This window comes from Verticillium nonalfalfae, assembly GCF_003724135.2.
Source record: "Verticillium nonalfalfae strain VnAa140/NRRL 66861 chromosome Unknown scaffold_12, whole genome shotgun sequence".
In the NCBI taxonomy this organism is placed as follows: domain Eukaryota; kingdom Fungi; phylum Ascomycota; class Sordariomycetes; order Glomerellales; family Plectosphaerellaceae; genus Verticillium; species Verticillium nonalfalfae.
In genome coordinates, this window is record NW_021167237.1 from 285,261 (window position 1) to 298,503 (window position 13,243).

At 52.2% G+C, this 13,243-nt stretch overlaps 4 protein-coding genes across 4 annotated transcripts; 2 read left to right on the forward strand and 2 right to left on the reverse strand.

Moving 5' to 3' along the window:
• Positions 1-996: 996 nt before the first annotated feature.
• Positions 997-1,506, reverse strand: D7B24_001131 (uncharacterized protein; the record flags this gene model as incomplete). The annotated part of the gene is made up of 1 exon (XM_028635376.1): positions 997-1,506. One exon carries the CDS (start codon positions 1,504-1,506, stop codon positions 997-999), a length of 510 nt encoding a protein of 169 aa, XP_028498051.1.
• A 1,081-nt stretch (positions 1,507-2,587) lies between these two features.
• Positions 2,588-4,285, reverse strand: D7B24_001132 (uncharacterized protein; the record flags this gene model as incomplete). The annotated part of the gene is made up of 1 exon (XM_028635377.1): positions 2,588-4,285. The coding sequence occupies one exon, from the start codon at positions 4,283-4,285 to the stop codon at positions 2,588-2,590; it is 1,698 nt and encodes a 565-aa protein (XP_028498052.1).
• A 2,542-nt stretch (positions 4,286-6,827) lies between these two features.
• D7B24_001133 (uncharacterized protein) lies at positions 6,828-7,874 on the forward strand (the record flags this gene model as incomplete). Its single annotated transcript, XM_028635378.1, has 1 exon — positions 6,828-7,874. The coding sequence occupies one exon, from the start codon at positions 6,828-6,830 to the stop codon at positions 7,872-7,874; it is 1,047 nt and encodes a 348-aa protein (XP_028498053.1).
• Positions 7,875-10,535: 2,661 nt separating this feature from the next.
• Positions 10,536-11,731, forward strand: D7B24_001134 (uncharacterized protein; the record flags this gene model as incomplete). The annotated part of the gene is made up of 4 exons (XM_028635379.1): positions 10,536-11,003; positions 11,059-11,127; positions 11,185-11,521; positions 11,592-11,731. 4 exons carry the CDS (start codon positions 10,536-10,538, stop codon positions 11,729-11,731), a joined length of 1,014 nt encoding a protein of 337 aa, XP_028498054.1.
• Between the last annotated feature and the right edge of the window lie 1,512 nt (positions 11,732-13,243).

Here is a 13,243-nt window from a genome sequence, read left to right on the forward strand (position 1 = left end):
TGTTCGCGTCTGGATGGTTGTTTCGGAACATTGTGTGCCTGGGTATCTATTTGGATCTCGAAAGGCCGCCCAGAGGATTCGAAGTGCCAATGTATGCTATCATCTCAGAGGAAGTTCATTTGCGGAGGCGATTCTTCACAATGAACCATTTTGGTTCGGCTCCTTTACATCGCGACCCTTAGTCAAATGTCCACTTAACACAACATTCATTCCGCCTCCTTGAGACTACACCTGCGCCATCTACTGGCTTTCTAAATCTTTTATCGTGACCTAGTTATGGTCTTAAGGATCCATAGACCAGAAAAACGGTGTATATTCGTATAACGTAGTAAGATTGACTGAGTCATAGATTGACTCCAGGTATCGTGCGTTGAAGCTGTTACCATGTTCTAGTAGGTGAATGATGGACTGACAAGATGATATTGCTGCTGCTGCCCAGGCTGTGCTCCATGACGGCGAACAGACTTGGTGTCGCAGAGACTAGCTGACTAGCTGGTACATTAAGCGGAACCGGCACTATGGCTGTGGGCGCGCTTCGCTTGACGCTGCAGAGACTACAATATCGGTCAAGATAGAGCAGACCTAAGCGGAAGAGGAACTACATGTAACGTAGGACTACTCTTCTACATCGGGACTACCACGGCTGCTTTTTTCGAAGAGCGCTAGCTTAGTAGTATTGCTGACGTCTGCCGTTATAGTGGCACAAACACCTGTTCCTCCACAGACTGAGCTGCACACGGACGTGTCGAAGCATAGGGCATCGCGTCAAGTTCCACGAAACAGCCCTGGCGGAAATAGCATACCCAGAAACTGATATGTATTGGCAATTATCTGGTGTTATAGCACAGTACGCACAAGTATCATAGTTCATAGAAATCAGTGATACCACAGGAGACCACGAGAGCCTCAAACCCAACCAACCGTTCTGATTAGCACCGTATACCCTTTGAACTTGAGCCTGAGACTGGTACTGGCTGATCAGGCAAAGCGAACTACTTAGGCAGAGTAGATGGCAATAGCGTTATCGAGAATGGCTAGGATGTCGTTGACGTAGACTTGGGCAGTGCCCTGGACGATGCTTGGGACCTTGGAGACGAGAGCGGCGCCGAGGGTCGCGACAGCAGCACGCTGGGCCTGAATGCCGGCAAGAACGTCGGCCGTGATGCCGAGGGCGTCGACGGCGGGCTTCTGGGCTGTGGCAATGTCAAAGGCAGCATCGACAGCGGTCTGGACGGAGCGAATGGATGTGGCGAGGCTGATGGCGTCGAAGAGGCTGAGGTTGGGGCTCGCGTTGACGACGGGGATGGCCGCGTTGATAGATGCCAGGAGGTTATCGTCGGCTGACTGGATGCCGGCCGCCGTGCCAGCGGTGAACGCGGCGCCGTAGGCGTCAACGCTGTCTTCAATGACCACCAGGGCAGCCTGGATGGGCGCAAGCTGGGCCGAGACCTGGGTGATGAGGCCCGCAAGGGTCGCAACGGGGACAAAGATTGAGGAAAAGCGCATTTTGGCGGTGAGGTGTCTTGAAGAGAGTTTGTTTTGTGAAGTTGTCAACTGAGTGTGAAGATGATGCTGCTGGTGATTTGTTGTGCTTTTGGTACCAGGGCTTGCCTTTATTTATACCCAGGTCAGAACCTATGGGACCTCAAGGAACTTCTGGTCTCCGACCAGATCTTTGGCATCTTTGATTGAACTCGATTCCACGTGCTGCCTCGGATGGCAACAGAGGCAAAAACAGATGTCGTGATTCCATCATCCCTGTGTATGGCGCCTCGCATAGTATTGATCCTACTCGGCCGCAAGTGAGAGTCAGCATGCACGCGCTTTGATCGTCGCCGCCGTGGACGAGTCCAGCCCGAAGCGGGGGAACGCCGTGTGCCTAACCTATTGTCCTGGCCACAGAGTAGCATCTCCGCCGCCACCACGGCCGACTTCCCGGACTCGAGATTCCACCGCGCAGGTGAATGGCTCAGACGTGATGTAGTGCTGCTGTGCAGGTTTGGCCTTTTACAGAAGTGAGTCCGTGCTAAGTCGTATTCGCCAATGTGATTTTGCGGCAAAGTGAGGGGAAGGTTGTTGTTGTAACCATTTTTGTGAGGTCAAGGGGCAAAGTGACTGGGTTCCCCGGACTCGGCAGTCGAAAAGAAGATGGAGGGTAGCATTTGGCCGTTGAAGAAATGCGGAGAAGGCGTAGCCCCCCCCTCTGGACATGACTACGCTGGAGGATTCAAGTCAAACGCATGTGATGCCGACGAGAAAGTGCGAATTCCTTGTGAGCGACGATCTTGGAAGTATTGAGGAAATCCTGCAGCATTGGTAAAGTATCTCGAGGGTGATGGGGGTGCTGTTTGGTCACGCTTGAGCCAAGGGTTGTGGGAGAGGGGTCACACCTCAGGCCTAACTCAAAGGGAACATTATGTTCTTGAGACAAGCACCGAGCTGGGCATTCATTTCACCAGTTGGGCTCTGTGTCTGCGACATATCATGCATTTCTTGTATTCGCTGTTATGGTTTCAACTCTATCAAGCGGTCTTGCGGTCTTCTGACGGACAACTTCATGTCAGACTTTCCTCTGCTGATCAGCTCCTCAAACAGAAGCCACCCTTTCCACTTCAACCGTCTCAAGGTCGGCTTCCTTCTCTGACACGTGCACATTCCTCGTCTCGAGTTCTTCAACCTTTGTACTCTTGAATTTGCGAGCCGAAATCCTCTGCTCGAAGAGGATATCCAACTCGCCATAGGTTCGGCCCTTGGGCTCAGGCAGACGGAAGTATGTCCAAGTGAAGCAAAGCGCACAGGTGTCGGCCCAGAAGAAGCCAGCCTTGGCACCCCAGTTCCACGCCGATGGGTTCAACATGCGGGGGGTGAGCACATTGGTCGTGATGCCCAGGATATTGTATGCGTTCCTCGCGAGCACAACTGTCTTGGTCTTGAGTCGTGTCGACGAAAGCTCTGAAACAAGAGAATAGCAGATGGGGCCAACGGTGCAATTATACGTCAGGGTATAGACCAGGAGCAGACTGCCGATGGCCCATTGGGCCGATGCGTTGTCTCGCGAGGCGAGGGAGGCGAAACCGATGGTCATGAGTAGTATGACCATGATCAGTTGCCCACTGAGGTATAGTGTGCGACGTCCAAACCACCTCATGAGAAACCATGACGAAAGGGTGCCAACGGCACCGAGGGCGTACTGACCAAGAGACATGCTGAACGAAGCCTCAACAGCAAGACCGGCCTGTTGGTAGAAATATGTCGAGTATCCCATGAATGTACTGCCGCAAAGCGTTTGTACACCCCATGAGGCGCATACAATCTCGGTTCTCCTCAGGTCGATACCCTTGAAGCAGTCGAGATAGGACGTGCCCTCGGAGACTGCCTTCTCGAGCTCATTGGTATGAACCATCATGGACACGCTCTCATCGGCGTTGAAATCGGGGTTAGCGTTACGGCTCGTAAGTCGAAGAACAGATCGCTTTGCATCCTCGAGACGACCCTTACGGACGAGCCACCACGGCGATTCGGGGGCGTACCAGATGCCGATAGCCAAAGGGACAGGCCAGATCCACTGCAAGGCGAAAGGGATTTTGTAGCCCCACTTGTCGTCGCGTTCAACCATGGCGCGTAGGACACCACTGGCAATGAACTGACCGATCACCCAGCAGAGGTTGACATATGTCGTCATATAAGCGCGCAGATGGATGGGGCAGACCTCCGAAGCGTAAGTGACGGTCAGGGTCTGAAATGCACCCCAAGGGACGCCGATGAGGATCTCTCCGATCAGGAGTTGAACAAGAGTTTCGGCGAAGAAGATGATGAAAATGAAGGCGGCTACCAAGCCAAGGGAGCCGACAAGTGTGTAGCGGTATCCGAGGCGCTCAGCAACGATACCGTTGATGAAGAGACCAAGAATCTGACCCACAAGCATGCCGTTTGTCAAGCCGGACTGCCAGGCCGCCGTCAGTTCAAACGAGCCGTTAGGCTGTTCAACGCCAAACTTTCGCTGGAAGGCAGGGTACGCGAAAAGGCCCGTGATGAGCGTGATGTCAAAGCCTTCCATGACGACACATGTTGATAGGAATATGGACCAGGCGATAGCCTTGGGGTATAACTTCAAAGACTGACGGAGTCCCAGCTCGTGTTCGGCGTTGGTTGCGTTTTGTGCTTCATGGCTGACGGCCTCAAGATTGGGATTTTTGATGGACATACGACGCAAGGCCTCGGCGTCGACGTGGATTGATCGTTTGCGATCGTCGTGTGCCACGTCTAAAGTGGTCTGAGTCGCCATGTTGGTCAACTACCAGATGAGGTTTTGTGTGATGAATTGAACGTAAAGACTTGCTTCGGTCAAAGATGAGGGGAGTATTCCCAAGATGTGAGGTGAACTTGATGATCAAACTGGAAACAAGTGCATTAACAAGTCGGAGTCTTTATACAAAGCGAGGACTGGAGAGCTCCAGCTTATACCAGAGGAAAGTTGATGCAAGCACATGTTCCTGTGCCTCACACCAACGATGTAAAGAAATGCAACATCCAGGCCAGTTAGACCTTTCCCCGGATCGCCTTGGAGACAAGCCGCATAGCTGGCTCCCCCCCGGGCCACCCACCCCCAGCTTCCCCAAGGACGGCCGATTGGCGTCACGGCTAGGCCTAAACCTAGATTCCAGCGAGATCAAGCCGCATCCAAAACCGCAGCGATACCAAGGCCGGGTCTCTCGTCCAATCACAATTCGTATTGACGACCTAAGGTCGCGCAAATTGGTGCTGGACCGAAAGTTTCCGCGAGTGTTGAATGCTGAGCGACCGAATCATCGTGGCGAACGTCCACACCCCAATCTCAAACGGGCCAAGCGCTGGCCGACGCCATTCAACGGCGATCTGGGGATCGACAGCCAGTGGTTGATTGCATCTCGCTCGGTCCATCCCGGCAGTGGCACGACACTGAGTGGGCGCGCCCCTGCAAATCGAAGCCACCGAGAGTAATAGCGATGCCGTCGTCTTCGCAGAAGGTTGGTTGTTCAAACGGAAGCTTGCGGAGTCTTGAGACCCTTCACTGGCCCAAGCTCAGCTTGAGAAGCCATCAACAAGGATCGAGGGGTATTTCAGCGACATGACGACATGACGCACACTTCACAAATCAATCCTGGATGATGAGGAATCGTTCAGATCTAAGCGTTATGGATTAGGCACAGAATCGTGATGAGCGAGTTTAGGGAGAAAACCACAACTTCAGCAGGTGTCACGGTAGCCGTCGTAAAGCTCGACCGCTTTTCGTAATGACAATGCCAACGCCCTGCACCTCGAGGACCAAATTTAGCCTTGCAGGATGCTACGCATATCATACGCTGCTAATCGTTGATAGCGCAGTGCAGCCCATAATACCGAGCGTCCCACGGGTGCTAAAGCTTCTTATCAGACTTGTAATGCCGATCTCGACATGTCGGACCGACGCGACATCGGCTGTGACGTGGACGCATACATGCAGATGTGGTGAAGGTAGAGTTGACTTTCAATTTGCAACTGGTTTGGCCAGCCTACAAACTGAGAACAAGTTGATTGCCGATTCTCTCTCGGTTTGTTGCATCGATGATGTTGGGGTAGAGATACCTTTGGTGTAATGTTGTGGACTTGCTGTCTGTAAATCACGGGGATACCCGATTCAGAACGAGGCAGGCATACAAGGCGACACGTTACATACTCAAGTCCAATCAGCTTGAGTCTCTATCAAGTCAGTCGGACGTGCAAAGAACCTTCCACAGGTGCTAATCGTTATTAATAGTTGGGTATGGGGTTAAAGCATCTCTTTATACTAGGTAGCCATCTATACCTAGGAGGGCCTGTCGCCCTCAGATATGTACTCCCTGAAATGTAAGCCCCCCCGGCTCATCTTCCAAGACCCGTATTCTCGGGCTCTTACAAAGGTCTGACTTAAGGCCTGAACAGGCTTCGCGTAGTCGTCAGCTCGACGAGCGCTGGCCGTTAGCCACGTGATCAAAGCACGCTGTCCATCCATCCCCGCGCTGATTGACGCACTCAACATCGCTGCCCCACAGAGTTTGTCCAAGCGAGTCTGAGGTGTGTGCCTGTTCCTAGTCCCATCTCCATGACTCAAGCAGCTACCTATGTACGAAAGCCCTCACAGTAACCTTCACCTCGTATCCCTCGTATACGGCATAGCGAACTGTCGCCGACGCGAGGTGGCGTCTGGCCATTGTGGATTTTTGCCAATTGGTGGTCCAAAGTGATTATGTCACTGAACCTCGTCAAGCTCGTTAAGTGCCTCGTGGAGATCCGTTCGTAATTGTGAAAGGGGTGGAGCTGAGAGGAAACGAGGTACGAGCCATGGCAACGACGGCTAAACGAGCAATATTCTCGACGAACAAGCAACGCCCAGCGGGCAAAGGTGTTTTACACAACGGTAGTAAAAAAGCATGCGCATATCTCAACGCCACCGGCATCATGAGAGACGTTTACTTACGAAACAATCGAACTAAAAAAGGCATTTGACTGAGCATGATCAAATTGAAAGTCCGAGGGTTGCCCTGGCTGCGACCCAAGGTGGGTGCACATCCGTGGTTATTGGTGGGCGTCGAGATGACGATTAACGAAGCTCTTGACTCGTCCTACCATAGTCACAATGCTCGTCATCGTCGCATCAAGTTCTTGGACTCGCAGGGCCTTCGGGGACTTATGCCAACGTTTACCTGAACGTCCTGAGACACGTATAAATAAGGTACTGGTGGCCGCTGTTACTTTTCCACAGATACAGGCAACACAACTACAGCTACACCTTTCGAAATAGCCATCAACAACATATGCTCTTCGAGATCATGTCTTCCTTTGGCATGAAGTCTCTCTTCGTTGGTTTCCTGGTCACCAGCGTAGTCCAAGGTGTTGTCTGCGAAACAGCCTCAACACTCAGGGCAGAAGCCGCCAAGAAAGACATCCTCATCGGTTCCGGGGCGATCAACCCATCTTACCTCGACGAACCTCAGTTCGCGGCCATCCTGGCCAAGCAATTCAACAGCCTGTCCCCCGAAAATGAAATGAAATGGAATTTTATCTCCCCAACCATTGGAAACTACGACTGGCCGTTACTCGACCGCCTTGTCGACTTTGCTGAAGCGAACGGCATGGTCGTTAAAGGCCACGGCCTCATCTCAAGCTGTTGCAATCCGGATTACGTCACGGCAATCACCGACCCGGATGCCCTCCGCGCGATCATGACGCGGCATTTTGAAGCCCTCATGCACCGCTACCGTGGAAAAATGGATCGCTGGGACGTGGTCACTGAAGGCATGATGACAATGGGCGGCGGTTTGAATCCGCAAGTCCATTTTTTCAAGGTGCTTGGACCTGGCTACATCGCTGAAGCCTTCCGCATCGCCCACGCCGCGGACCCGAACGCCAAGCTTTTTATCAACGAGAACCTAGTGGAAACGATCCCCGCCAAGCGCCAGGAGTTCTACAAGGTCGTCTCCGGCCTCGTGGCGGACAGCGTGCCCATTCACGGCGTTGCGCTACAGATGCACCTGACCGAGGTCGGTCCTGAGCCGGGCGTGATTCGGGAGATTGTTGACTCGTACACTAGCCTCGGGCTTGAGGTCACAGTTGCAGAGATGGACGTCCACTCACTCAACACCACCCTCGTGACGGAGATCTACGGATCTGTCATGGAGGACATCTTGGACTCCGGCATTACCGATATCAGCTTCTGGGGCTTCACAGATAAGCACGCTTTCACGTGGGTCGAGGGCGCGAAGCCGTTGATGTTCGACGAGGAGTACAAGCCCAAGGGGGCTTTCTTCGCCACCCACTCCGCTCTGGTGGACTTTGTGAATGAGCCATCAATCTCAAGGCAAATTGCAATGAGTTGAGAGAGGAAATTGTGGAAGCAAGAGGTCAGCTGGCTGCTCAGGCGTGGGGGGCGCTTGGGGGGGGGGGGGGGGGGGGGGGGTTGGCTATCGAAACAGGTAACACGGGGGATATTGCGTGAAACTCTTAACGGAAAATATGTCAAAGCATGAGGTTGTGCAAAGTAAAAGGTCTTTCAAATCAAGTCCGCACGCAACAGATAATAAGTATGGGGGAAGTACACATCGTAATTCTTGCCCTCCGCAGCTTGTACGGCTCGTCGCAACCCTTATGTACACGATCTCGTAGTCCTTAGCCCCTAACTAGCACTCTGTTCCATGGCTCCGTAGAGGCGTCCTGGCAAAACCAATCTTATAGATTTTCTATTCGATAGTAAGTTGTTACTCTGGCAGGGGCGCTTTGCATGATTACTTTGTTAATGGGGCTGGAAAATTGGATTGCTCAGTTTTGCGCAACAGAATGAGCTATCCGGATCTCCCATGGACGACTGTCTTTTCTTTTTTTTTTTTTTTTTTGTAAATTGCTAGAGTTCATGGTGATGATAGAGGTAAGCTAAGCCTGATCGTTTTCCGATCGGGCGTAAATCTTTTGATGACAGCTGAATCGGTTATCTTAGTTCTAGCTCACTGCATACAGATACACGACTCTGTGAATCGAGGGACGCTTTGGGAAAGAGCCACCAAGTATGCTACGTGAACTGAGTCTTTTCTGATATATGGATCATACTTCTTCAGAGTCTTGTAGACGTCATGAACGTCGTGGCCGATTTGGGTATGTGGTCTGCCAAGTCCCTAAAATTACAGGATAATTAGCGACGTCGCTCAACAGAATGTGAAGCCTGCCGATCTACCGAAAATCAAGCATCCCAGCTCCCTGGAAAACCCCACGATGCGTCCCGAGTCATCGCTCGAAAGACTACAGCTATTGAGCCCCGCATGGAAGTGCCTCCCATCACGCACACCCAGAAGGTCCCGCGCAAGTTGCATCGGAGCATACCAAAGAGGAGGCGCTTATTTTGCTATCATCTCGACAATCGAGAGGTGCTGAAACTAAGTCTATTACAATTCTTTTGAAGCCCCACCTCAGGATCTTGACAATTCTGCTACTTCATAGACAATCAAGAACCTGAAGACTGCTCTGTGCATCTAGAGCGGCTGTCAACCATACCCCGCCGTCGACGAAAGTAATGAAGGTACGTCTAATCACATTTTTTCGTGTGCCTTTTCTGTGCTTATCAAGAGCCAGCGACGGACTGCATACCTCTTGAGGTGATGCTAGCGTTTCAAAGCACCTTGTTGTTGAAATAGATATGGCGGCGCACGTAGAGCAGTGGTCAATTCGCCCCTTTCGGGACGGTCATTTCGGCTGACAGACAGACTGCTTCAGTATTCTTGGACGGCTCATAGACTCCTTGTCTGGCCTAGTAGCCCGCCCAAAGACCATGCCTGCGTCGCCTGCATTTCACTGCTGAGGTCTCCGACATGAACAGGGCTCCCCCATGCCAAGCCCGTGGTAGCCGAGCCCAAATCAGTAGGGCGCAGAGTCCGAAATCGGGCGGGCGCCTCCAATCTCTTTAGGGCTCGCCGCGGAATCAAGGATGCCGATACGCCGCCCTTTCTGCCCGCACGCCAGCTCAAGCCTGCAACATGTCATTTCATCTGGTCGGGGCTCCCGCAACTTTAATGCTGGTAAGCTTATTCGCGATAAACTCGACGAATTTCATGATTCATGGTGCAGAATCTGCAACCCGACAACATCCAAGCCGGCCCAGGACCTGACCTCACGGCAATCCGGCAAGGCCTGAGGTACCAACAGCCAACCACCGTCTTGAACTGCTAAAACGTTGTTGTCCCAAGGCAGTCAAAATGCCACGACGCAGGCATCCAAAGAAAGTGGAACTGCCCCAGGCTTTTTAAAGTAGTCCCCACGTGCTTAAGTGCATCAAGCTATGAGGAAGAGAGCGCTGGATCGTCTGTTCGATCCATGAGAACAACCTCACTACATGCAAGCTGCACTAGGGCATCAGTAGCTCATGGTAGCTCCCCTTGATCTTCCACCGTTCACAGGCCGTCTCCAAGACGCCACCTCCCCTTCATCTCCCAGGAAAGCCGGTCCTTTCCCTCATCTGCTCGTTTCTTGACATCACCAAGGATCAATGAACTCCTCCGCTGAAGCCAACCAGTGCTCCTCGCGGCGCCCTTCTGCCATGCAATGCACAGCAATCGCTAACGCGCCACGAGCGGACCCGCAGGGCTCCGCTGGCCCCAGAACGGGAAAACGAAAAACGAAAATTCCACCACTGGCATCGCGAGGCAAAAGGCGGGTGAAGTGTGGCGCGATCGTTCCTGGGACTCGACGAGGAGCCACAATATAGGCAAGCAATGGCATTGGCTCGGCCCATGGACACGGCAGGGGTTCTCCGCATGAGTGGCGCATCTTTCGACATTGGGGGGAAGCTCTCTTGTCTGGTCAGCATCTTGACACTCTCGGCGTTGTAGGACACTTGTGTTGTGACAGCTGTAGGATGGGAAGCCAGAAGAAAAGTACAAATACCATGGACGACGATCCATCTTGATGGCTAAAAGAAGCTCTTCAGCAGCTACAGTCGACCACCGTCTCTCTGCCGCCCGATCTCCTCGTCCTATCCCATCCGATCTTTCACCATGAAGTTCAACGTGGGCCTCCTCTTCGTGGCCTTTGCCAGCGTCACCTCTGCCTTCCCTCTCGAGTATCTCAAGATTGCCTCTTGGGATGTCGAGGGTTTCGCCAAGAGCAACCCCATTGGCGTGACCACTGGCGGTAAGGGCGGACCGACCGTCGTGGCCACGACAGCAGCCGAGCTCATCGCCGCCGTTGCCGGCAACGACCCCAAGATCGTTCGCGTCAAGGGCGACATCACCCTAGCTGCACGTCTCAAGGTCGGCTCCAACAAGTCGCTCATCGGCGTTGGCTGGTCGGCGCATATCACCGGTGCTGGTATCGATGTCTTCAACGGCGACAACGTTATCCTCCAGAACCTCAAGATCAGCTACATTGTTGACAACGATTGCATCACTATCCGCAACTCTACTCGTGTCTGGGTTGATCACAACGAGTTCACCTCCGACATCACCCAGGGACCTGATGCTTACGTATGTCTTCAATGTCAGAGTCTTGATGGTACCAGACGATTAATCAAGGAAACAGGACGGCCAAGTTGATATCATCCGTGGATCCGACTACATCACCGTCAGCTGGAACTATTTCCATGACCACGTACGTTGAGCACACACAACAATCAGTTACCTGTCGCCTGCTAACGCATCATGATAGTGGAAGTCCTCGCTGATCGGCAACAACCCCGATTTCCGCGACATCGACTCCGGTAAGCTGCACGTCACCTACCACCACAACTGGTGGAAGAACATGGGCACGCGCGGCCCCGCCGGCCGCTTCGGCCGCCAGCACGTCTACAACAACCTTTACGAGGACTTCCTCTACCAGGCCATTCACTCGCGCTCCGACAACCAGGTCCTCGTCGAGGGCAACGTCTTCCGCGGCAAGACCCGCGAGGCCCTGAGCTCCTACGGCCTGGTCATCCCCGAGGACTCGCCCAACACTTGCGTCTGCGGCGACGAGGAGCTCGACGGCTATGCGAACCTCGGTGCCAGTAAGTGCTGTCCCCCTTCTCCCACTCAAGCGGAAACAGCCCGAGATTTATTACTGACGGTATCGCGCAGAGAACGACTGGGGCAACGCTGGTGTCAACATAACCCAGGTCGGCGACTTCTACAAGGCCGACTACAAGTTCAAGCTCACCCCGCTGAAGCTCGTGCCGCTCGTCACGAAGCTCGGTGCCGGTGTTGGACGAATCTGGTAATCGGTGCTGGAGTTCTTCTGCATACTATAGAAAGCAGGGAAGGAGGTGCTAGATTGCGGCATCTATACTTGTATATACATCTCAGTAATCTAATTTGTAAATGTCTCTCTTCAAGGTCAAAAGGCGGAGACCTCAGCGTGATATGAGTTCAAGCATCTTTCAAGTACCCAAGAGCAAAAGCTAACAATGCTTGGACAGTCGCGCGGGAGGAACAAGGCCGTGTCACTTCTGTAGCTATAAATCAAGGGCCCCTTGGTGGTAATCTTGGCCGCAGATAGTGCAATGCGCAAACGGATGTGGTGATCCTCTCAACACATTGGAGAAGACTGCTGCATCTGACATGATCTATTTCTGAGCCCTTTTGTTTTCGATGGGGAAAGGGTGGGAGCTGCATTACAAGGGAACCACAAATAAGGGCACATATGCGCATCTAGTCCAAGGCTGATGGACGAACCTCCATAGGCAATGAATGCCCTGAAGTATCTCAATTGCATAGTCTGCTTCACAGGTACAGTAAATTACCTGAACGATCGTCGATTACCATTGATGAGGCCCTGTTACGTGGTGAAATAATATAGGATCAGTTCTCATCAACCACCCTGTCTTTAAGACACTGGACAACAATTGATCATGTACTGGCGGGTCTGAGGTGATTATAAAGATAGACAGTGAACGTTTAGCATTGCAGAACTTGAATAATTCTTCAATCATCCATGGGGCTAAGATTTGAGTATATACAGTAAACTGCAAACTGAATAAAAGAGTGTCATCTGCTGATTTATGCCACTGTACCATAGTCACTTCACTTTGCTATGAAAGTGTAAAGGAAATAAGAAGCCGAGGAGAGATTTTTAACCGATAAACTATAATAGGCTCTCACAAGACGTTTATCAGTCTTTGTTGGAGTGCATTAAGAGCACGAAAGTACTGACTTCCAGGCTGTATGAGCTGGACTCAGGGGCTTACTAGATGCTATCCCTACTTCATTTAAACGGTATCAATGGCCGTCACATGAGGTCTGGTGAAATCATCGAGATGTATTGAGATACACGGCCTATTGCAGTAATCCACCAGGTGGCGATCTGCTGGTTCAGACGGCCGAAGAGATTTCAGTAATTGCGTCACGAGTCCAATGGGAACACGCTACGACTAGTGGTAGAACATCGGTATGTGTTTATTTCCAATTCAACACTCCTCTGCTCTCGGGTCGAGATCGTGATCCGCATGGTTCATGAGGACACTTGTAGGCTGGAACGTCTATGCTCGCGGCATCTGGCTTAGCAAGCGTGATGCAAATAAGGGTCTGGGACTAGACTGGCTGCTAGGATTGTACATGATAGCATGAGAAGGTGGCTCTTGTCCGAAGGTTACTGTCAAGGGAGCTGGTCTGACATTACAGGATGGTTAACTTCATCTTCCGCCGGCCGGTCACTGCATCGAGTTCAAGTAGATGGCACCCAAAGACAGTATTTCGAAAGAACACCTAAATATCGTGAGGAGTTCAAAACCAGT